Genomic DNA, 24,635 nt, shown 5'->3' on the forward strand with positions numbered 1-24,635 from the left:
CTGAGGTCCAGAGTGCAGGTAAACAACATATGTGGCACCTGCATATTACTTTGATGTTGCCAGTGGTGGAAGTAACTAAGTACATTTACTCAAGTACTGTACTTAAGTACAATTTTGAGGTACATATACTTTACTTAAGTACTTGAGTACTTAAGCTATAACAAGCTTTTAAAATACAACACATTGTTAAAGATGAAATCAGTAGTTTCTAACGTTTTTGGCTTTTGACGTCTTACAAAAAGCAGTGTGTAGTCGGGGTCACATTTCAGATGTATATGAGTTGTTAACAGCTCCAACAAATAGTGATTTGTCCCTCTAAACTTCTCACATGGTTTCATTTCAATAAATGTTCAAATGATCCAATATTTCACCAAAAGTCAAAGATTAGAGAAAATTCCAACAACTGAAGATAGATTTGTGTATCAGAACTTTGTTTGTTTTTTTCTTTCCTCTCCCATTAATCATCTCATGACCCCTCAGATTTATCTGATGCTCCTTTGGAGGGGCCTTGTGAGACTGATGCCCAAGAACTGTAGATCAACTGATCATGATGATAATCCCTGTGAAAGATTACCCACATGTCTCGAAGTTCATTTCAAGACCATGGAGAAATGAGTGGAAACCCATGATTGCCTGGAGGGTAGGGAATGCAATAAAATGTTATATAATGCTTTGAAAAGTGGTCAGCAAGTATGTAAACTATACCTGATTTTCAGCAAATGGACTAAGACATACAGTTCTCCTTTAAAATTACAGTTTGGCTTGAAATAAGGTCATTTGAAGGACATTTAAGAGGAGTTGTATGACTATACTTATTTTAAAAAAGTAAAAGTAAAATTACTGGTAATTTTATTGTAGGAAAACGTAGAATATTTAGAAAGACACCTAAACCAAAATTATTTTGTGTTTAAATAGTTACCATCCCCACAAGACAGGGATGTCTAGGATGAAAATATTAAACTGCAATTAAGCTATCCTTTGCACTTGTGAAAATTACAATTATGCTTGAAATTATATAATTTCTTTCATGAAGTTTTGCATGGCTAAAAGTAAAGGCAACATACAAGTGTAAAACATAATTTGTTAAATCAGAGAGAACCAGTGAGTACATTTACACACATTCACCCTTTAATAATTTAAAACTGTAACACCAATGCTACAATGAAATGCAGGGTGCTCGTTAAACAATACACTGCATCAACGTCATCGAAATATGTAGTATTCCAAGGCCACTTTAGACGACTTCTAAATTAATTTCAAGCTTCATACTCACCATTTTATACCACACACTTTCTGAAATATATCATTCTGTCATAGAAAAATAAACTTCAAATGTCATGAAATATAGCATTCGAGTCCCTCCACAAAAGTTATGGTAAACCCATGCATGTATGGCACTGTCATGTTTATAATTAAATATCTTGTATTGCCATTTCAAACCAATCAATAAGTATATTATAAGGACTAAAGACTTTAATGTCAAGGTTTGCCCAAAGTAAGTAGTTTTCATGAAAAAAAAAAAAAACTTTTTCATGAAAAGTCTTGTCTAATAATCTTCATTCAAAAGAAGTCAGGTTCAAACACACATATAAGACAAATGACATACTGATAATAAACACCGCAATAATTTGAACACAATGAATAGATAAATTAAGCAAACATCAACACGTCACATACAAAGTAATAAATCAAGGCAAATCCAATAAATAACTTTTTCAGATTGTCATTGAAAAGCTAGAAAACCATGTCAACTACTCACAAACTGTTAACAGTGAAGGAGTTTCTTGTTTTGCACAGTACTGTGACAACATCACATATGATTGAAAACACAGGAAAAACCTTTAAGTTTTACAGGTACATTTGTGCTTTCAGTCACTACATCAACACCCACAGCAATTGCTGTTTTTAAGAGTCATGCATAATGCATTGAAGATCAAATACCTCTTAAAGAGCATTGGCATCTATTGTTTGTGATACCTATGCAGGCATGGATATGAAGACACCCATACGATTTCAGATGGACACTCACAGTATGTTTTATCTACATTAAATGGGGGAAGACCACTGAATGTTTTAAGCTGGTAAAGCTGGTAAACTAGCCCCAAAGTATAGTATAGGTCCACAACATGCTAGAGAGGAGGGAAAGGTTGTTGACATCTTGGGTGTGGATACTGGCTATGTACATGTTTAATTGTACAAGAGATTCACAAATTATTCACAACCAGTATCAGTATCAGGCAAAAAATAAAGCTGTTACAATTAGAAGATTTGTCACCACAATCACCAAAATTTTAAGACTCTTATTGGGTCTGCTTAATGTCCAGACTGGTGCATCCCTTCTCTGTAGGCCAGAAATCTAGGGTGATGGTTTACTCTTGTTTTGTTCCAAAGATTTGGAGGAAGAAGGAGAAGATGTAGACAATATCTAGGTAGATGTTGAGAGTGGCAAAGACATACTCTTCTGGACTCAGGGTGTACCGCTTGTTCCCCATGAGGAGCTGGGTGTCAAATGCCAAAAACTATAAAGGAAAATAAAACAGGGAGTAAGACACCTATCAGATTGTAATGAGGTACTCTACGCAGCATGTGAAGTAGACTATCTATAATGGCTTGACAGTGTCTGTACTCTTACCATGGTAAACAGTATGGCTCCCAAGGTAGCGTAGGTGGCATCCAACCAAGGTACCTAAATAGAACAAAAATACTTAATGAAATGGGTTACCAGTTTGTGGATCACCACACGAAAGATGCATACTGTGATGTAAGAACAGAATGTTTATGATGAGGAATCAACCAGGATACAGTTACTAAATATGACCTTTATTTAGAGTTGAGTCTGCATTAGTCTCTCATATTTGCCAGACTGTCAATTTATGTAATTATCTCCTGGTTGTCTGAAAATCCTCCACAATACAGTCTTACATGACACGAAATAAGTGCAATTGCTTGATTTGGATAGTTATACTTACATATTGAAAGGGAAGGACGATTGCAAGCACCAGTCCAGAGATGAACATAACCATGCAGAAGATGAACAGCACGCCTTGGTATGATGTCACGTCAATCTGGGTGGAGAGAACAGCATGAAAACCGAAACACGTGAATGATTTTCACTCTCAATCCTGCATTTTTATACAGTTTATAGAGTATTTTATATTGTATCAACATAATATACAAGTAAAATTCTCACCTTAGTTTGGAAGCTGAAGACTGTGACAAGGAGACAGACTGCTGCTGTGATGCCCAGACACACCACCACTGATTTGGTGTTATAGAAGCTATTAAAACAAGATACATACAAAACTTGAAAAAGCTTGAAAATGTTTCAAGCTATTCCAAAAAAGGAAAACACAGACAACCTCACATACTGTAAAGACAATTACTGGTAGATTGCTGCCTAATCAAACTGGCTAAGGAGAGAGTCTGAGGAATGCATGCAAAGCCAATCACAATGCAAAGTAACACAAGTCAGTCACATAGAACTGAACAAACACATAAGTGTACCTGGACAACATCCCTGTCATGTAGGAGAGGGATAGGGTCTGTAACAGGACATATGACAGTCATGTGAAAATGCAATCAGTTATTCAAATCTTATCTTCAGATAAGTCATGGCTACAGAGAATTAACTTTCACAAAGTATATCATAAATTTGTTTTGAGATCATTTTAACTGTTATCTTACTTGTGGTGATAAAACAAATCCAAATCATTTGTAGAATGAAAGATACACATCAACAAAAATAGTTTTTAATGTATGAATGTACTGTTTGCTGTTCTAAATCTCAGTGTGTAGGTTTGATTTTTTTGAAAAACACTGCACATACAAAAAATATTTGAAAAATATGAAATGAAATGTAATATTAAAACATAACAAACTGTACTTACAAAGATTGCAAGCAGGATCAGATTCCATGGAAACTGTCTCCTGCAAGAATGAGGAAAGACTGAAGATTCAATATTTTAAGTGACTTATGATTTGTTTAATGTTGTCTATGTAACTGTGAGAACTATTAGCTTACCTTGGTGCAGAGCAGCAAGACAGAGTCAGGTATGTAACAAAGAACACTACGCTGTAAAGCAACAGAAAGATTGTTAGATATGATGTAGGATAGAACTAAGTTTGCATTACTGACTTGAGAGTGATTATATTTGTTACTTACTAAGAGGCCCAGTACCACCCTGGGTTGGTTTGAATGTAGTCCTTCACAGGATCACTAAAAGTAAATTAGTGTTAAGTAAATACAATGCGCAATGAATTTCATTAATTTTTTAGTTTAACATTGTTAAATATGAGATAAAAAAGATAGTGTAAACACCCACCAGAAAGTGAAAAGAGCCACAATAGCAAGAGTCACCAAAAGCTGGATCATCAGGATGGCGTACACCTAAAACAAAGCAGGTTAGAGTGAAAAACACATTGAATGATGGTTCATGTGCTGGTATGTGCTGATCAGACCTTTAAAGCTTAACAATGCTCATTTGAGGTAAATTATCAGTGATATATAGTACTGAGAACAGAGCTAACTTTGTAATAGATGTAATGATAAAGCTTTTGATACCTTACGGATGAAGATCCTCCTGATGTTCCGATCATCCCACGTGAACTCTGTGAGCATCTCTGCATCATTGTAGCAAGGGGCACTGGTGCCTAAAGAACACATTTATGAGACTTTTTGATGATTTATAATACATTTATTTAACCAACATATACTTATGTAACCCCATATGTGTCTGTATCCTATATCAGAGTCTTCAGGGTTGAAAGTGCTGATCCAAGTCCCTCCCTGAGTATACAAATAATTGCATACTGTAAAATCATATTCTAGTTCGCTACTCAAAACATGATAAACATTGGCAAATGTATTTGTTAAAAGTAATGGCATAGACTAACTTTATGATGAAGTATAGAAGGATAAGGTGTAGTTATACCTGCAGTGGCTTCCTCATAGCTGGGAGGAGCAGGGGACACTAATGCCTGTCCACTTGGGGAGCCATTGGTGGACTTGTTTGCAAGTGACAGCTGAGAGCACAAAAAAAAGTTACCCAATTAACAGTACGTTAATTATTTAGCTAGTGGGTAATAACACATACATACAAGCCTCTCTCTCTGCAAATGTTGTAAACATTTACGACACAAGCAATCACTCATACTTTTCAGGATGATTACAAGTGAGTCATACTGCAGGAGCTTCTCCATCTCAAAAAATGAAAAGCAGTGGCCATCACTGAATGTGCCACTACTACACAAAATGTATTAAGGTTACTGGAGTAATGACTATAGAATTATAACCTGTATTACTGTCGCTGCACTTTTAGGTGACATACCATCATATTTCATATTGACAGTTCAATTACTTCCAAAGTGTTTTCATTGCTTAGGCCTGTACTCTTTAAGTCACACTTCAACTGTTTTCACCTGTTAGGCCTACATGTCAACTCATATTTCAACTACTCCAACTTAATAATTTAATTATGCTTTATTAAGAATTTATAAGCTATTAATGAGAATAACTTTTGGGTTGCCAAGGCTGTGGAAAACCATCCTCCAGCATTAAACTATCTTTCTTTTTAGTTCTTTAGTTCGGAATACAAGGATATTCTGGTTATTATGGTTGTCCAAAAAGTCTATGATCATATTTTTGACACTGCGTGTGGACGCACCTAATGTCTATTGTGTCTAAATTATACAGGTTTGATTGATATGATGACATTGATTTTACTTACGTAAGACTAATGTGAGCACAGTAGCACAGTTTACCACTGAGGTGTAGATAGTTTTATGTTAAATGTTCATTATTGCCACCTTCCACTATATTCACAACCACCAGTTTTTAGATTAGATTCAGCAATATGGCATTGAGCTATTGGCTTGATTTTTTTTAGTCAAGATTTCTCATTTATGTCAGACCCTCTTCACAACAACTTAATTCTAATTACTGACTCCTTCCACTACATACACAACCTCCAGTTTTTTTAGACTGAACTGTGCAATATGGCTTGACGAGCTGTTATGGCTTTTTTTGTCAATAGCTTTCTATTGTCAGACTAACTTCAAATCAACACCATAGGATCACTTTAACCAGAGCTAGAGAAAGAAATGGGTTGTCATGGTGACGCAACTTGGTAACAACCGGTGACGCATTTCACACGAAGTCAAGTAAAGAACATCAACAATAACAGTAAGATATTTGATTATAATATAAAATGGCCATTTACGACAGTATTGTTATTATAAACTATGTAACAGCGTAAAATCATGAATATTATGAATATTGAATTATGCGGCAAGAAATAGGCCTTTTTATGGGACACAAACCCAAGCAGTAGTAATTACTACAATTCTCATGTAAATATTTCATTAAAGTGACTCTTAAATAGCCTGCGTTGCCATCAAACATTTGACAACAGTGAGACTGAGGGATGGAGTAGACACGCATACCCAACTGACTGTTACGTAATAATCTAGGCCAGATCCAGAAATTTCCAAAACAGTTTTTTTAATCGTCGTAATTATCTGATATGGACAGAAAGATTATCTGAATGACACGATTAAAGCAAGCTCATACCTTGCCCTGTGTCATGATGTCTGTCGTCCTGCAGTGGGTTGCCTTGTTCTTTATTCAAACCAGTCAATGAGTCTCTGGTGTCGTCTTTCTCGATTGTGTAGTTTTTTGCAGTCTGGCTAAGGACTGACAGCTGTGAGAAAAGACTTCGGATTGATAGTGCTCTTCTTGCCTGCTCACCCTCTGACGATATAGTGATGTAATCCAAAAACAACGCAGTTAAGACTCGTGCAGATACCCCTCCCTCACCCACAGGGGGATGTTCTAGCAGCATCCAGGTAAAGCTGCAGCACAGAGAAAAGCTGGGACTGAACCACACCAGCAGGAAAAATGGGGAGGACGGATGACTCCATGATGTGTTATTAGGAGAGAAGTCCAGAGAAATCTGGAAGTATGGTCTGCAGCAAAAACTAGGGATAGGGGGATTGCAGGGGCTAAAAAAATGTCCAGAAATGTCCAGAACAGGGACCAGTGCTAGTTAAAATGTTTTCTGTGCATTTAAATGAGCTTTAGACATTTAAATTACCTGAAACATAAAGTGTCTTTTTCCAGGAAAGTTAAATGATAAACAACTAACTTTCAAATGTAAATCTATAATAATACATAGGCCTATTATAATTTCTACTTGGGAAAAGTTTACAGAGAACATTTTTCCCTTGAATGAAATTTAGTAAGTTAAGTAAGTTTTCCATGAAATGTAGTTTCAGTTAAATAAGTTGTTGCACCTATTTGAATTATTTGTCGTTTGAAAACCCTACCTGGTTCTACAGAATACTATAAAAACATCTATATGCCACAAAATAGAAATTCTGGTAATATAAAACAATTAAGTATTAATTCTGTTCAATGTGCACTTTTATTTAAGAACATGAAAGGCTAGAGAAATGTTCAAACAATACAGAGAAAATATTCTGTAGACCTCAAAAGCATTCAGTGTAAAACTGGCCTACTGTATATTGCTTTTTTCAATAAAAATACACAGATGCTGAAAAAACAACATACAAGTAGTACTGAAAGAACTGACATTCAGATACTGGTCTACATGCTAGTCGTGACCTTATTTCTTTGGATATTAATGCAGCTTTCTGTAAACGTACATCTGTTCATATCTGATTTTAAACATATGATGAAACTTCAGCATTACCGATCCATGTGGGGATACTGACAGGTGAAATTCATTATATTCTGTCAAACACATCAACATCATCCCATCTCCCTGTGGGTGGACACATTGAGGCAATAGCGTATTATCTTGAAGAGTTAATGGAATGATCATGTACATAGCTAGCAAAGTTCCCAGCAATTTAGTTGACAAATGAAGGTAGATATGGCCATATTCCCAAAACATAGTAACATAGACAGGATTAATATTTAGATTAACTATCTCCCAGAAAATTAACAATGTAACAAGATGAGCATATAAAAATTGAAATTCATTTTAATTTTAATCTACCAAAACATCCATTTGGACTTTGATTTCCTTCACTGATACATTTGGCAAAATATAGATTAATGAAACCAGTCAAACAATAAATTGATTTGTGGTCCGTCTCTTCAGAACATCTCCCCCTCCCCTCTGGCTCCCTCCAGTCTCAGGTCTGTGTCATTCCTGCCCAGGGTGAACAGACTGACGACAGCCATCAAAGCTGCCAGCATCATGACTGCACAACCTCCGAACATATGTCTGGTACCGCTGCCACCTTCCCCTCCACCTGTCCCTGATACCTCCCCGTGGAGCGCCAGCAGCCCTAGGCAGGCTAGCAGGTGCAGAGGCAGCCGGAACCAGGCCAGCACACCTGCCCGTTTCTCCTCTGGGATCACCCTGCCCTGGAGAAAACTGACGGCAGGGAAGTAAAGGCCACAGGCCAGCTCCAGCAGCAGGAAGGCCAGAAAGGATTCATGAGGTCTAGGTTGGCCCGGGGCAGTGGAGAAGGTTAGCATGAAGAAAGAGAAGAAAGCCATCAGAACAGCCAAGCAGAGCACGTGGCCAGGCTGTAGACGGTAGCGTGTGGAGGTGGCTAGGCGGTACAGCAAGGAACCAGCCATACTGGCAGCCATGAGACAAGAGAACACTATCCCCAAAGGAGGCCCATGAGGATCCAGTACTGGGGTCCACAGGAACACAAAAATGTAGAGGACACTTTCAAACAGAGCCTGCACTCCACCCAAGAGCATGACTCTCCTGTCTGACAGCAGGCAGCGCAGCCCTTCATGGCAGCTGCGTGAGAACCGGGCTTTTGCAGACATACGTGTCACACCTCCATTTGGAGCGCCAAGGAGCCGTGTCTGTTTGTCCCCTTCAGGACCTCCTTCAGCCTCTTCCTTGCCCCAATCTGTTAGCACCACCCAGGCACAGCAAACTAAGCAGGGGACAGCCAGGAGAAAGGGAGCCACTGGCCCCAGGTGGAGCCACTCGGCCAGCATGTTAGCCACCAGCCCTGCTCCCACAGCGAGCGCATGGTTCCAGGTCGCAGCTTTGGTGAAGGTACTGGGGATCCACTCCTTGGGAAAATCGTGGACATCTACATGACGGTGCACATACCAGGCTTCAAATGTGGTGGACAGCAGGGATGTGGACAAACCCCCTAGTACACGGCCCACAATCAACACAAAGTAGTCTCTGGACAGCTTGGTGAGACAACAAGCAGCGTAGGACAGGCAGAAGAGAAGACATGTCTGTCTGCGGCCCAAAACTTGAGGGAGCCAGCCTGAAAAAGGAGCAAACAGAACACAGGAGGCCAGGCCACAGACATATAAGATGGCTATTTGAGATTCCAGGAAGCTGTAGTGGCGGTAGAGTTTGTAGAGGTAAGGACCCTGGAGCCAGTCTGCCCACAAAGCCAAAAGGTATGCCCGGAGAAATATACTCTGGAAGCGACGGAAGGCTGGGTTGGCTACAGCAGTAGGAGTCGGCTGAGGTGGGGTGAGGCGGCGTGCTGTGAGCTCGAGGCCAACACACAGAGCAAGCAGGACAGTGATGGCAAAATATGCTGTTACCAACATGGTGTGATAAACTGCACCCACGTGAGGTCAAACTTGAGGTCTTGAGACGTTTTCAGCTCCTTTCTTTCTATTTCTCAGCACCTGTGTAGAGACAAAGTGAACAAATAGTACCGTGTATGGACAGAAAAGACGTTTAGGTCACCACAACTTCTTAATATTTAGTTATATAACGTTAGCTTTTTGAATTCGTAACGTTATAGCTAACCAGACTAATTAGTCCCACTTTTAGGATTTAAGGCGCTCAATAAACACATAATTGGATCGGTACGTAAGTATAAGTTTCACTGCATCAATGAATTGAAGCTTGAGTAGTTACAGTTTAGTTTAGTTTACTGAAACACATAATTTCCAGCGCAGATCTGTATCTATATGCTCCTGTTTAGAAAACGCTAGCCTACAAGCTAACCTGACACTAAGATAAATCACTCTACTTTAACTTGCGCCACTATCCCACCATTTGGTTTTACACTATAATGCATCATAATATGACTTACCGAGCCGTTTAACAGCGGTTCCATATTAGTTACACGACATAACAGGTGATAACATGAAACATAACTAGGTGATAGTGGAAGCTATGTGCCTCTATGCTAGCAAAGCTAACAACAGACATCCACTTCCGGGATCTATCATTTCACCACAAGGTGGCACCCTTACTTTGTTTTTTGATTTCCAGGGTTAGGAGAAAGTTGCAATTTTGGTGGAGAGACAGTCCAGTCCTAAGGTAGGACTTTATTTATTTATGAATGGTTCATTATTTGAAGTAAGTAGTTCCTTAAAAAACTTTTTAACTCTAATAGTTGGCAACTAATGGATTAATCATTGCAGCTCTATGTGAAGGTAATGACCCTTCTAAGTAACTCTAACATGCTCATCCTTATAGCAAACTGTCAGATAACGTAGTGTACATCTAACTTCATTCAGATGTGCTAATGTACACTAATTTCTGAACTTCATATAGGCCTAACTACTCAGCACAATTTTCTCATTTTGTCATAAAGGACACAAAAGAAAGAGACACAATCAGAATAATACATAATTCGAACTTTATGTCATTATATCATTTCTATTTAGGAAGAAAGATTTACAAAATGTACAAGATGTGCTCAATCAGCCATAATCAAACAAACAAACAGTGAGAGGACCAATCAAATAAGATCTCTCACCCAAAAATATCTCTTGTGTTTGTATGACAAACATTGGGGGCAGAGGAAGGGTGCATGTGGAGTGAGCGCTGGTGATTTCAGGGATTATGCTGGTTGGTTACATCATCTGATAGCTGGAAGTGTGTCTAATCTGTCTGAGAATCCCTACTATATATTCTCCTGTGCAAAGCCCCCTTGGCATGGCCAAACCCCCACCTAGTACAGGAAGGTCAGCAGTACATTCTTCTCTACACCGAACTCATCTGTCCGATCCATCATATAATTTCAGTCATTAATACATAGACATTGGGGTAACATAATATTTACAGCAACAAAAATGAACAAAGGAACTACAAAACCCAACATGCATGGAGCGTCTCCATCACTCCAGATGTGATACGATATAGTGACGCAGACACAATGTTTTTGTGAAATCATATAAAATGCCTTTGACTTATGAAGTTGGCATATTTAAACCCAAGTTGTGCCAAATGTTTCTGAAGGATTAGTCAAAAATAGTAAGAGACAGAATGCATCCTATTGTGTACAGGTGACACATTAAAATAGTGGTCTCATTCCAGTACTAATGCAGATGGTATGATTGTGAAACAGTGATACACAATTACCTTAATATTTCAGGTTTTGCTATGTATTATATACAGGTTCCCTTTCTCATAAACACAAACTGACACATAGTCAATCATCACTAATGGTCCCTAAGTAATAACTGTTTGGATCCACGATATCCATCTTTCAGCTGCTGCTTAGTGATGGCCTGTTGATACTTTATGACTTAAGGAATAAACAGAAGTGAACTGGCTTTTATTATTAAGTACAATGGATATAATGAGCAAGTGCACAAATGATTTATCCAAAAGGGTAATAGTAACTTTACACAATGATTTATTCTTTTAACTGGAACAATGTCTCTCAAGAGGTGTTGCGGTTTATGTGTGCACACGAGTTTGTATATGTATGTTTATATGTTTATAATGATTTTTATAATTTTATAATAATTTGTTTATAAAACATTGCATGAAGATCAATAGTGAATCAAAAATACGTTCGCTACTACCCTCGTTAATCCGTTTATAAAACTCTCAGATTGCACAAATCCTTGTTCCTCAATTTTCAGGGAAGTCCTGCCCTTGGAAGATAATACCTGTGTGTGTGTGTGTGTGTGTGTGGTGTGGTGTATGTGTTTGTGTAAAACAGTAAAACTGTGTCTGTGTGGTCTGTGAACAAGTGGCCTGCTCAAGGGTCGATGCGAAAGGCCAATAGTTTGTCGGAGTGCAGATTGTTGAGGGTGCGAAGATCTGGCAGTCGCAAGAGGAGTTTGGGGAAGAGGGCGGTGTCGTCTGGGCGACGACGAGTGATCAGTGATCGTAGGGCACGGATCAGACCCTCTTGGAGCTGCTCCACAGCCCGCATGTCCGAGATACCAGAGCGATCTGAGGAGCACAGAGGATGCCAGTGTGAGTATCAGACTACATTAATGGTTCATTAACAGAATGTCTGCTCTGCAGCTTTTCTCACTGTATTCCCATTCATGAAGTAAACAGTGCCGTCCTCTTACCTGCAGAGACCAGCACCACAGCCATGAAGAGGGCCATTTCATCTGGTTCTAGCCCCAGGGAGCCCAACTTCTCACTGAACTCAAACATTGCATCCAGCAGGGAACCCATGCCCAAAGCCCGCAGGGTGGACAGAGGGTAAGTTTGGCCATTCAGGAAGGTCACTGTACGCTCCTGTGCATTAAACAAGGTGCAGAATCTCACCATCAGAACCTAAACACACAAGAAACAAAAAACAGGGGAACAGAGATAAGTTTGAGATAAATATTTACACCAGTAAATCATTCAGACTCATCAAAAGTCACATATTATAATAAATATAAATCAATATATATATATAATATAAATCATTTGAAATGTATGTCATTACCTGAAAGGTGCCTGATTTGAGCAGCATGACCTGGTCTTGCTGGCTGAGCTCTTGAAATCCAGGGATGCCCTTGGCAAACTCTACCACCTCCTTGACAGCAGGAGTGAAACACTGAGAGAAAGATTCCCATATCTCCTGACTCGAGTGCTCTGCTCCTGATACAGGGCACGCATTGAGAGGGCAGGCCTGAAAGACAAATGACATAAAAAAGAATCATTAGTTGTTGGTTAGACAATATATATGACAAGAGTCCTAATCTAATTTAGTGAGCTTCTTGCACTTACCAGCACTTTAGCTCCTGGAGCTAACTTCCATGGGCAGGAGGGCTGATTTGTGGCACTTCCTGCATTGCGAAAACTGTTATGATTGACGGAGCTGCCTCTTTGAGGTGTTGTGCCATTAGACTGATCATGATTCTGATTTGTTGACACTAAGTATGTGATGTGATTGTTCTCCACATTGTGGAATGTAGGCTGGTTGTCGTTAGGGGCAACTGGGCAACGTGAGGCAGGGGCGACAGGGCAAGACTGATAACTCTGTGCAGAGTTGGGGTGAGATGAGACCTGGTGAAAACTGGCATCCTGAGAAAAGTGAGATGTGTTGTTGTTGGTGGCGGCGATGTGAGCCGTCTCTGCTGCTCTGTCCTGGCTGCTGTTGTTGTTGTTGCTGGTGAAGATGTCACGGTAGGCTCTAGAGATGGCCCCGATGGCCTCTTTTGAGTTGCCATCTTCTGGGCTGGAGGGAGTGTCCCTCACTGAAGATGAGTCCATGTCCATGGCAGCCGACTCATTAAGGCTGTTCATGTAACTCTGCATCTCATCCAGAAGTCGCTGCTTCTCTCTTTTAGGGATGCGGCCAAAACGCACAGCTACAGAAAACACAAGCAGTGAAAACAGATCAGTTTCCAGTCATTGTGACAATGTGGACAGTCATAATGGACACATTTTTGCACAGTTGTTGTTTCTTAATGAATCCACAGAAGCTTCCTTTCTTGGATAAATGCCCTCTGAAATATTATAATGGCAACCAAGAGAAATTCATTTCTCTTAGAACAAGAGGCAGGTGCATCCTACCTATACAGTAATGCCATGTTGGAAACACCGAACTGCTAAAGTAACTTAGAAAGGCTCTAAATAAAAGCAAAGCATTGTTCAAAGGTTACCCATCTCACTGTCTTACACACACACACACACATCAAAAGTATGAAACTCCTGAAGTGCTAAGAGATTTCAAGGAGGATCGTGCACGTTGTGATATTAAAACTTTCCTCTCCTCACCCGTATCCCCATCCCCCTTCTCACAGTAACCATCAGCTGGAGAGGCTATTTATAGACCCCCTGCTACCATCTGCCTCATCCTCTCCTCTATCCACCCCTGTCTTCATCCTCTCCCTCTCCCTCCCTCCATTTGTAAGTAGGGCAGTGGGGCAACGTGAGCGTGATGTCACTGGCACTGAGATTGTTGAGAGGGAGAAGGATGAGAGAGGTGGGCTTGAAGCGAACAAATTAGTCGAGGAGACAGTAGTGAGAACATGATGAGAACTGACGTGAGAGACGTTGATACATGGAAAGTAAGAGTGAGTGTCTGTGTGTGTGGGAGGTATTACTGTGTGTTTGTGTGTGTGCAGGGTGGAGTAAGAAAGGCAAAAAAAAGTACATCTTCAAAGACTTCTGTAAAAAAGTGGTGCAGAAGATTCTCATAACAGCAATAATATCAACAAAGCAATGCAGCCTTATTCTCAGAAGATAAATATAAGCAATTTACATGAAAACATAAGGACACTGTGTCGGGTCAAGTGAGATTATTTACTTGGCTTAGAAATATGCACAGTAGATATTGCTATATTTACCAAATATAATTAGTTCATTTCCTGCAGGATCCCTTGATGAGGATAGATCCAATAAAGCGGCATGAGATGAATCCCTTTCATCATGGTTAAAAAGAGGCAAATGTGGACTAATGAGCTAAAAATGATGCTCTGGATAGAGGAAGAAAAGAATGCCATCATGCCAACGGACTCAAATATTTGCCTATATTGCAGCGCCAAAGTCACACAGCTGCCTGGTGTGAAATCAGGGTGTACTATTTATTGTGGGCTGCAGGCAGTTGCATGCGGTTTTCCTGTTTTCGTAATGGTTGAAACAGAGCAAAAAGGGGTTTCTAGGTTGTGGTCCTTGACGCGTTCGAAAACCTTCAAGAGGGTCGACCTGACTGTTTGTTCTCTTACTGAGTCGCATTTTGCCACCCCATTTTCTCTGTGCACCAGAAGTGTCAAGCACATGCAGAAATAACACTAACCTCTTTACTAGATTAAGCAATGCAGGGTACTGGAGGGTGGAGATAAGCAGAAACCATACTGAGAGGAAGAAGGCAGGCAAACTACACCAAGTAGGTCATGATGTATGAATACGCTAGGTATTGTTTTTCTAGGTCAGCCCAGCTGTTTTCTTAATCTTTGATGATGGGTGATCAATCAGTGTTCAGCTATCAGAGCTGAAACTAGGTGATGTGAGCGTCACGCCTGATAAATCCTATCACAGAGACTGGCTGTTTTCTGCATCCCTTGCTTAATTGTTGCCCTATCCCTCATTAATTGCTGTAAGATGTTCTATGGGCATATACAAGGTAATCAAGTTGACCCTGTTCCAATTTCCTAAAATAATTCTTGTGTTTGCTGCAGTTTTCCAGATGATAGATAGCTTCGGGGACTTCAAGGCTCCTCTTCTCATAAATCATTGTCTGAGGGGGAGATGTAAGAGAGCTAAGGGAACATGGTGGGTACATGGAGGGAGGGGGGGGGGGGCTGTGCTGAACAAGAGCATTCAGGCAATAGTACTGTAGGAGGATACTGCAAAGGGCAGGAGAAAGACACTTAGAAACTTAAGTGAGTGATACAAGGCCAGATGGTAATCTTTGGCAGTGCGGTGACACAGTAGAAGGGCAAGGCAGGTGCAGGTCTGTTGATAGAGCGAGTGACTGAGCTACTGGCACGATGACCTCAAAAGATTTTCCGCATTACATTTTTCACACAGACCTACATATCAGCACTGTGCCTCGTTCCGGGCTGCCCATTTCCCTGCTGCTTTGGCTAATCAGAGCACTGTGGCATTCTGGCAGAACTGCATGAGAGTCCCTCCCATTAAAAATTGTGTCAGGATGTCTCACCATCTCTTGACATGCCAACAGAGAGACATTTCTTGAAGCGGCAGTGCTGGCACCGGTTGCGGTTCATACGCATGATCAGACAGTTCTCGTTCTTCACACACATCTTGTAGTTGATGTTCTGCTGGATGCTGCGGCGGAAAAACCCCTGAAACAAACAAAAAATCATCACATGAAACTAGTGCACAAAAAGTGAACAAGAATCGATTGATTCCACATGATTTATCTGATCAGGCGCTTACCTTGCAACCTTCGCATGCATGCACTCCATAGTGGAATCCAGATGCGATGTCTCCACAGACTTTGCAGAGCAGGACCATTCCACCTGTCTCTGAGGAAGGGTAAACAGACAGTCAGATGAGCCACAAAAACTTAGATGAAGCTATAAATCTTTAGATATTGGTGATATGGAACACGAGGAAAAACTCACTGGTGAAAGTTCCTGTGAACCCGCATGGCCTCTTTGCAGCAATGGGGTGTGTATAGGTATGCTGAGTGACCTGAGCGGCTGCTGCTGAGGGCCCACTGTAGACCTCTGGGAACTGGAACACCAGTTTTGAGGATTGGTTAGTGCACCCTGCTGCCCTGTGTTTCAGCACCCCAATCTCTGTGAAGGTAACCTCCTCTGGAGATGAGGGCTGGGAGTGTGAAGAAGGTGACTGTGTCTGGTACCCGCTAGAGGGGCTGCCGGGGCTACCGGGGCTGGGGCTGCCACTGCCAGAGGAGCCTGCGTACAGGATGACTCCTCCGCTTCCTGCAGACAAGAGGAAAAGGGTGGAGCACACCAGTTGACATTAGAGCTGAGAGGGTGGGGTCAGGTGACTCAGAAGTTCCTAATTAAAGCACAGAATTTCATTCAGACGTTGATAAGAAGTGGCATAATTTTGTAGGTTATATCACACTGTAAATAGTTGTTGAATTAAATGAATTATAAACAGTATACATTGCAGTTGGTCATCTGTATTTCCTTAGAAACCGTTCAGCTATTCTACAACATTGGTTGTGATGTAATGTTGCACAACCTCTGGGCATCAGAGAACAGCTCTGAGAATTTGCAGCGTCGTTGCCTCATCCTGAGTGTAACAGGCGCAATGGTGCGCTCAAGCGGATAAAGTGGGCGCTAAAAATACAGCTGGTAGCGCGGCAACAGAGCAGGCAGGCTTCCGCTGGAAGTAGCTACTACCGAAGCGCTACTTTTTTCTAACAATTCCTGCGTCATGCTATTGCAGAATTTATATAGGCGCCGTGCAAATATGTGGAATGTTTGTTAGTCGTTCAGCTGTGGTTTCCTCTAAAGTTTCGCTTCCCTCGCACCCCCCCCCCTCCTCCTCCTCCTCCTCTCTCCCTCTTTCACTCTCTCCCTCTCTCGCACTTCTAGTCATGCGTTGTGGATGAGCTGAGACACGGCCTCACGTGTCTGCGGGGTCTGCTGCCTCCTCCGCTCCAATAATAGCCTCGCTCCCCTGGCACCGTGCCCAGCGCCAGCTAACAGCACGACACCTGACCGCCGCCTCACATGCATGGACTCCTGACACGGTTACTGCCCGAAACAAATCCGCAGTCTCGTGTTGAAATATACAACATTCTGAAGTCAGTGAGATCTGTGTTTATAAACATACGCTGACTGGGAAGCTCCCCGGGCGTGAGGTGGCACCAAGTCTCCAGTCACTGCAGTTCATGCGCCACCAACAGTCGGTGGATGTGAGTCACGTTTTTGCAAAGGAAAAGCCTATTCAACTGTATGGATTGGACTGCTGTAGTAATATATTAACAACTCGATGTACAGTAGAGTCCAACAGATACATTGAGAATGACAAAATTATATGCAAACTAGCAAGAATACTCTATAAATCTGGGCAAATCAATTTAAAACTGCATTCATGATTTGCTGGCTCATGCAACTGCAAAAGTCTTCAAGACATTAATGATTTCCAACATCCAAAATTCATGACATGGTACAGTGGTTGAACCAGTCCAGTCTTATATATGGAAATCATGCATGCATGGATGCAGGTCCAGTAGGTCTATGCCTGTGTTGCTGTGTGTTGCCCTCTGCTGCACAAGGTATTTGTTTAGCTCAAATGTTTTGATAATCCCTCAACCAGCACGTGTTGGTGGATTTGTTGACTCATGCCAGAGCCACAGACAAACCCATCAGACGCAGGCCTGAGCCTCAACTCTTCCTAAGCTTCCATGCAGACAGTCGTTTGGCCCAACCCCCTACTCCACCCAAACACATTGCATGTCCACCTGAAGACTCACATGTACAGTAAGTGTTTATGAATGACCCCTAGAGCCACCGTGCTGTTAACACTGTCAATCAGCAATCTGTTTTACAGTCCACTTCCGAGTAGTGATAGGCGGATACCAAAACTATCACCTGCATGTAAACAGTGTCATAGTAGAAAGATTAAATATAAACAGACTCTCAGTGTTGTTTTGTACAAGGTACAGATGATTCATCTTCCATTTGTTTATATATTATATTGTGACCATAACACATTTATATTGCCACGTGTGGTCAAAGTAGGCATTAGTGTCAACAGTTCACTAATAAAACGTGATATTGCGTTTTTTTATACTGTCAATGAAAAAACGGCAGGAAGTCCAATATCCACACATGCTTCAAAGTGCTATTTGCAGTCACTAGTTCAACATCACTGCTTCCATTCTTATCAGCAGCCTGTCAACTTCTAAATTGAACTGTTAAGTTTCATATGTATTCATCTATTTCATATTATATGATATTCTTCTCTTTCCCTTATAAGAACATTCAAATTTCTTGTCAGTGAAATAACTATAGTTCTAGATATAAATGTAGGCAATACCTGCCCTGATATTAGGCTACTTGATACCATCCGTACACTAAACTTTATGCAAACACTGACCATCAAGATATAATAGTGTACCTGCTGCATGGTTAACAACAACATTATTGCAGCTACCAATCTCCACAGGTTTTTCTCTGAGTTTCTTTGCATATTCAATGGGATTTCCCACGCAGGCTTACTGGATCGCCACGCACACTGTCCATGTGCACACAAGCACAGTTACAATTTAGGTCACTGTAGACAGCATTAATTGAGGAGTCAATCAGTCCTCAATGCCCATTTTAAGCTTAGCCTACCCGTGCAAACACTAATCTGCCTGGGACTGGAGTCAGGCACAGAAACGTGAGCAGTGAGCACTTTCACAAGCACAAAAGCTCCTCTACTCTCTTTTCTCTTTTATCTCTCACTTTCACTGGTTCACCTTATAACGCAGGGCACGGAGAGACAGCATACAGCTAAGGTGAACATTGTTTGTTTGCTTTTGTGGTGTAAAGTTCAGAAGCATGGCATACTGACTTCCTGTGAGCAGCAAAGTGTTTATTATGATATATCAGAAAATTATGCAGACTATAATAGGCAATGGCCAGTAAAAGAGTTATTGTGTGCTACTGAACAGGGGCAAACTGTGAGCACCACTTGTGAGTTTGCAGCAGACTTCATTAACTCAGGCTTGTGTAAGTAGGTCAATATCACAGGAACTTGATAGAATGTGAGCCTCTAGCATCTCTCCAAACTGATGCTGCAACACACACACACACACACACACACACACACACACACACACACTGGCTCTGGCTCACGCAATTATCAAGAGGAACTCGATTAGATTATCACGGTGGATAGCTGTGATTTATAAACACCAGAATATGATTTGAAAGCTATAGTCAGTTTCCTGTTTTTTTTTGTTTTGTTTTTTTTTTCTAGCTGTTGCAGCCAAAACTGGTATCATGTGGCACGCGCTGTGTCAAGACCTGGATTGAAAAACATCCGTTTGAGGGTTATGCGATTTTATCAGCAGGAGGGTAACAACCCTCTCAATGTTTTTAATCCGCTATCTGTTTCAGCATCATTTGGAGGGCGCGGCGGATGAGAGGAGAGGAGTTGTGTTTAAAAGCAGAGTCACGTTCCGGCTGAAACACACCCTAAGCGGATGTGTGCCCTGAACCGATGAGTTGTTGGCAGATGTTGCAGAGTCAAAATCGACTCGAGTCATGTAAAGTGCATGTGTCAGTTTGATGTCAGTTGTCTCTCTCAATGCATTTTAATGCACTGTGCTAATAACTGTTCGTTCTTTTTTTTGTTTTTTTTATCTCGGGATTTATAGCTATGATTTTATCGTTTTTAAGAGATTTTTTTTTTAGATATACATCTTCATCCTTCCTTGTTGCACTGCTGTGGGCTGGAGGAAAATGATGATTAACTAAATCTTGAATCTTAATGTTGACTCAGCCTCTACCACACTGTGAGGTCTGTGATTCAAACGACCAAACAAAAAAAAATTGCTTTCAGTACAAGCGAAAAGGCGCATGAGGCGGGAAAACGTGACGAGAGGAAGAGAGAGAGGGGGAGAGGAAAGTGAATGCATGGAATCGCTGACCCACTGACCAAGCTCTCCCTCACCATCACCGCAGGCGGCATCAACATAGAGGCGTCCGTGAGAGCTGTGGAAGCGGCGGGAGGCGGGAGGAGGGCCCGGGTATCTCACGCGTCGCACGCGGCTCTGCGAGGGAAGCCACGTGAGGAGGCTTTTGACGGAGCTTTCACTGGGAAGACACGAAGCTGCGCTACAGCCGGGAGCCAGAGCTTCTACAGTCCGCCAGGGGCTTATAATTAAAGAGCCAAATTAAATAGAGCAGCATGTTATCCGGCGAGGTGGTCTTACTGTGCACCACCAGCTGCAGCGCGTCTAGTTCACAAACACTAGTAGGCTGTGAGTCAGACCCACATTTATGATGTTAAAATTCCTATGCAATATAATATAACTTTTTTTTCCAGATTCAAAGAGTGCATGTTTAATTGACTATACATTTTTTCCCCTTTAGACGTCCTAATAGGCCTATTTGAAAATATATTAGAACTGTTTGCACGCCAAGAAAAAGTCACACTGGTATGTTTGTGAACACATATATCTGGATTTTGGGGTTCTTGGTCATCGCCCACTTATGTGTTAATGCTGTTTGAGTTTTTGACATGGAATCACTCGTCATATGAAATAGATATGGATTGTATCACCTTTTTACCAGCCCACAAACCAATGTGGTATCCTATTAGCTAGCATATGTTTTATTATGGCTGATTTTATGCAGACCCCCACCCCATCATCACTTTGACTAAGAGTCAAAGTGATGATAGTCTTCAGCTGATGGTGAGGAATAGGCCTGAGTTTGGGGTCTGTCTATTATCAACATGCCAAGATTAAGGCAGAAAACCTCCACAAGGGGAGTGTCAGAGGAAGGATTATTGAGGACATGCAGTGCATGAAGTCATGCAGTTGACTGTGGGGTAAGTCAGTTGTTCAGGCACATGTCTGTTTTTGATACAACATAGGTTTAGTGTTACTAAGCACATTACTGTTGGAGAGAAAAGAGTAATGACTAATGTACCAGATAGACTGAATATTTGTTACAACTGACCCCACACCAAAGTACAGTTGACCCCTCACTTGAGGTCAAGGTTGTAACAAAGTACAATTTGAATATAGTGCAAACACATATCCCATAATGCATCTTAATTTGCACATAATGAAGACATTTAGTTTTATTGCCAATGTTGTTCTTCTGTAATAGTTTTTCTAAAATTTGGAACAATGTAAGCAATTGAACAGCAATTGACCCTGAGCTCCCTCACTTTATGTTTATATGAGGCATCAGCATGTGATCTATCTGGGCTGGTTTTATATGGCATATTAGATATGCTAATAAGTAATCATTACATGAACCTCTCAATGGATGAATGTCACATGCAACCCACACCGCACCACACAACCCAATGTGCTGTGCAGGTGAAATGGGGGCTCTGTGTCAACCTCATTGACCCCTACACACACACACACACACACGCACACACACACTTTCATTTTATCTGCAGGACTTTATGAGCCATTCCGCCCTCCACTGCAGGTTATGATGGTGTTTATGAGCTTTGTTTATATCACTACACTGAAACTCATGAGTCATGTGCATTCCAATAACCTTATTGAAACATTAAAGATCTGTGAACCCAGTTCAAGGTGGTCCCTTACATTTACATGGAGGATGAGGAGATTTAATTTAAAAAGCCTTCTGGCAAGTTAAAAGATACAGTGTGATTTAAATAAATGACAGAATTTAAAAGCCATTCAATGACAGATAAAAAACATATACTCAACTCCCCACTCTGCACGCCCCCAATCCTTCCTCCCCTACACACACACACACACACACACACACCAAACAGCCTCCAAATATCAAATAACAATACAACACCAACAAGGAAGTCCAGTATGCTGTCTCGATCTGTATCAGCTGACTAATACTACATCTATATATGATTACTCATTTTACTGCCTTGCAAACAAAAACATTGGCCCGTTTATCAATATAAACAGAAAGCAATAACCCTGCGAGTGGGTTGAGTGTTGCCTTCAGATTAGAGTAACATGTTGATGGAGCACAGGGTGCGCCCATCACCTGTGCTGGAACGTGACCGTCACTGTTGTGAGTGATTCACCGACGATTAGGAAGCAGAAAACATGTGTACCTTGGCTGACCTCGAGAAAGCGCTTCCTAATGCCACTTAAGGGATGGAAGTCCTGCGGTTATCAACTTTTATGCTGCAGAGATAGCCTTGATAACAGAAACAAACACGACCTTTACTCCAGAGTGTTTTGTTTTTATCCCCCCGTGAGATGAGAGAGCCCTAGTGCACAGTTAAAGCACTGGTGCTGACAGATTGTGATAACAGTGACAGCCAGTGTACTGTAGCTCCACGTGAGTTTGTTTTCATGGAGAGAAACAGGAAGTGGCCAGCCTCACTACAACCATATGGCGTGTTTGGCTGACAGAGAGCTGCAGTCCAGGCGCTGCGTTTTGACATTTGAACGCAGAGCAGCAACTTTTTTTTCACAAGTTTGCATAACATTTTAATACAGTATTTTATTGAACTTAGAAACGGGCTGATTTGATAAATGCCAAAAAAGCGGACACATGCATAAGCCTAATACGTGGTAAACCTAAAATAAATCAGCTCAGTCAAACACTTGCATGTAAAAAATGACATTTCTTGCACTTATTGGTGCATGTGAAGAACTCACGCATCAGATTGCACAAATAATTGCTAATCATGCACATATTAGGGAAGTAAATCTTGAGCTTTGGGAAGTGGTTAACACAATTTAACCGAAAAAAAGAAGAAATTCTGCTTTGCGTTACATTAATAAAAACTTTGTTACATTTACGCTTAAATCATGAAATAAGAAATAAAAGTCAGACAGACTTAAATTGGTGTAGACTTTGGATTGTTGGCAACGATATGAATGAAAACGTTGAAATGAAAGATCCAGATTCTGACTCTTATGTCATAATCAGCATTGCTGCAAATGTCACTAACATAATGTTAAAGTTAATCTTACCTCCAGGACTGTTGTCCATTTCTCTTGTTGTTGTTGTTGTTGTTGATGTTAAAACTTGAAGACAGACGTCTGTGGAAAAACTCTAAACTGGAGCAAAAGTCTTTTGAAAATAGGTGAAAAAGTCAAGAAATTGCTTTGAGTAAAACACCTGCTCCATGGAGCCAAAAATTGGAAGTAGTGTAGAAATGTGTCCAAGTGCGCGTAAAGTTTTTCACCCAGTCAAAATTGCGGGAAGAGTAATGTCTCTCACTGTGCTCAGTTGTGCTCTGACTGAGGTAAGTTAGACAGGCCGGTCTTCTCTAAGATAACTGGATGTCTTCTGCGCTCTGGATACTGCGCCTCGGCTCGACCGCGTGTGATGTTGCACGAGCGAGGATTAAACGGTTCTCATGAATTCCATGAAGGTAGAGTCAGCATATCCGTGAACACAGTGTCCATGCATGACACACACACCCACTGATACAAACACCCACATCAATCACGTTTGCAGGTGAGTAGGAAATGTGACCGCCTTTCCGCTCCCTCCAACTTGTGTTGTGTCTGTTTGTGTGGGATTTGGCTCACTCTTTGTATCTCGCGGAGTCCTTTCTCTCCCTCTCTCTCCTTCACGCTTTTGAGCATTTTCATTGGCGGGGATCTGGAGCTGAAGGGAGTTTGATGCGCTTATTCGACCGTGGTATGTGTTCAGTAAAGCCACGCTACATGTGCGCTCTGCATGTGCCGGGGTGAGCGCTGTCCTACTGATACACATTTTATGCAAAATACGGAGCGTGTGGTGCGCAGGGATGGTGAGATTGGAGGATGAAGCACATGGACAATAGGCGTGGCTCACCGTGACTGCTTGTTCTCTGACAAGCAGCGCTGCGAGCTGATGGTAAACACCGAGACATGCCAAACATCGTGCAAGTGCCAATTTTAAAGCCCATGTGCTAAAGGAAACTGTAGATACACCACTGGACCAGTGACAACTGTACAGACATTTAGGTTAAAATTTCTGTCAATAAAAAAATGTAGCCTTGTCTTTGATTATCTTTGCAATGTGTGATTATTTTCTCATTGTGACAACCACACTTATGTTTGACAGTGATATCAGTTTTCAATATTCTTCATCTTACTCCAATATGTGTAAATGTGTTTGTGGCACAAACTCTGATAATGTAGGTGCAGCCGGTGACAAACTGTGTGGCTGATTTCTCAGAACATGCAGGACCAACTTTACTCAGCTTGTGGAAAGCGCCCCTTAGTGGCAATTTATGACATTGCCACATAAACAGGACTCTATTTATTTTTATTTATCTATCAGTCTGTCTATTGATCTATCTAGACCCATTTTATGTGTTATTTCTTAGAATTCTCAATGCAAGGGTACATTTAAA

The 24,635-nt window shown here is 41.2% G+C and overlaps 4 protein-coding genes across 8 annotated transcripts in view; 1 reads left to right on the forward strand and 3 right to left on the reverse strand.

Moving 5' to 3' along the window:
• Window positions 1–1,106: 1,106 nt before the first annotated feature.
• Window positions 1,107–7,280, reverse strand: LOC137184510 (protein lifeguard 2-like). The gene is made up of 12 exons (XM_067592264.1): window positions 6,569–7,280; window positions 4,932–5,022; window positions 4,562–4,650; window positions 4,323–4,387; window positions 4,163–4,216; window positions 4,022–4,072; window positions 3,888–3,927; window positions 3,505–3,542; window positions 3,191–3,278; window positions 2,970–3,065; window positions 2,633–2,686; window positions 1,107–2,519 (listed from the first exon to the last, which is right to left on the reverse strand). The coding sequence occupies exons 1-12, from the start codon at window positions 6,581–6,583 to the stop codon at window positions 2,370–2,372; spliced, it is 831 nt and encodes a 276-aa protein (XP_067448365.1). The 5' UTR covers window positions 6,584–7,280; the 3' UTR covers window positions 1,107–2,369.
• Window positions 7,281–7,402: 122 nt separating this feature from the next.
• On the reverse strand, window positions 7,403–10,256 carry mfsd5 (major facilitator superfamily domain containing 5). Its single transcript, XM_067592258.1, has 2 exons — window positions 10,063–10,256; window positions 7,403–9,649 (listed from the first exon to the last, which is right to left on the reverse strand). The coding sequence occupies exon 2, from the start codon at window positions 9,566–9,568 to the stop codon at window positions 8,120–8,122; it is 1,449 nt and encodes a 482-aa protein (XP_067448359.1). The 5' UTR covers window positions 9,569–9,649; window positions 10,063–10,256; the 3' UTR covers window positions 7,403–8,119.
• Window positions 10,257–10,591: 335 nt separating this feature from the next.
• On the reverse strand, window positions 10,592–24,043 carry nr1d4a (nuclear receptor subfamily 1, group D, member 4a). Of its 2 annotated transcripts, none has more exons than XM_067592251.1 (8): window positions 23,260–24,043; window positions 16,250–16,573; window positions 16,062–16,150; window positions 15,823–15,967; window positions 12,942–13,525; window positions 12,658–12,843; window positions 12,290–12,500; window positions 10,592–12,164 (listed from the first exon to the last, which is right to left on the reverse strand). In XM_067592251.1, the coding sequence occupies exons 1-8, from the start codon at window positions 23,276–23,278 to the stop codon at window positions 11,968–11,970; spliced, it is 1,755 nt and encodes a 584-aa protein (XP_067448352.1). In that variant the 5' UTR covers window positions 23,279–24,043; the 3' UTR covers window positions 10,592–11,967. The 2 variants fall into 2 exon arrangements, with proteins under 2 accessions (XP_067448352.1, XP_067448353.1); XM_067592252.1 differs by lacking the exon at window positions 23,260–24,043 and adding an exon at window positions 16,842–17,115.
• The window catches only part of rarga (retinoic acid receptor gamma a), a 56,576-nt gene continuing 44,038 nt past the window's right edge, over window positions 12,098–24,635 (forward strand). For all 4 annotated transcript variants that reach the window (XM_067592254.1, XM_067592253.1, XM_067592255.1 and 1 more), the window contains exons 1-2: window positions 12,098–12,188; window positions 12,296–12,425. The gene's annotated coding sequence lies outside the window, so the exon portion shown is untranslated. The remainder of the gene's footprint in view (window positions 12,189–12,295; window positions 12,426–24,635) is intronic.

The sequence above is a fragment of the Thunnus thynnus genome, chromosome 6, assembly GCF_963924715.1.
Source record: "Thunnus thynnus chromosome 6, fThuThy2.1, whole genome shotgun sequence".
NCBI classification, from domain to species: Eukaryota; Metazoa; Chordata; class Actinopteri; order Scombriformes; family Scombridae; genus Thunnus; species Thunnus thynnus.

What these genes read in the sequence shown, in the direction of transcription:
- LOC137184510 (XM_067592264.1), bottom strand. An exon ending in GGAGGATCTTCATCCGTAAG is followed by an intron (nt 4,388 to 4,561) that starts GTATCAAAAGCT and finishes GCTTTGTTTTAG; the next exon opens with GTGTACGCCATCCTGATGAT. An exon ending in TCTTCAGCTTCCAAACTAAG is followed by an intron (nt 3,066 to 3,190) that starts GTGAGAATTTTA and finishes CTCTCCACCCAG; the next exon opens with ATTGACGTGACATCATACCA.
- mfsd5 (XM_067592258.1), bottom strand. Translation starts at nt 9,568, where the DNA reads ATGTTGGTAACAGCATATTTTGCCATCACTGTCCTGCTTGCTCTGTGT.
- nr1d4a (XM_067592251.1), bottom strand. An exon ending in CTCCAGGAGCTAAAGTGCTG is followed by an intron (nt 12,844 to 12,941) that starts GTAAGTGCAAGA and finishes TTTGTCTTTCAG; the next exon opens with GCCTGCCCTCTCAATGCGTG. An exon ending in TGTGGTGCTGGTCTCTGCAG is followed by an intron (nt 12,165 to 12,289) that starts GTAAGAGGACGG and finishes TGTGCTCCTCAG; the next exon opens with ATCGCTCTGGTATCTCGGAC.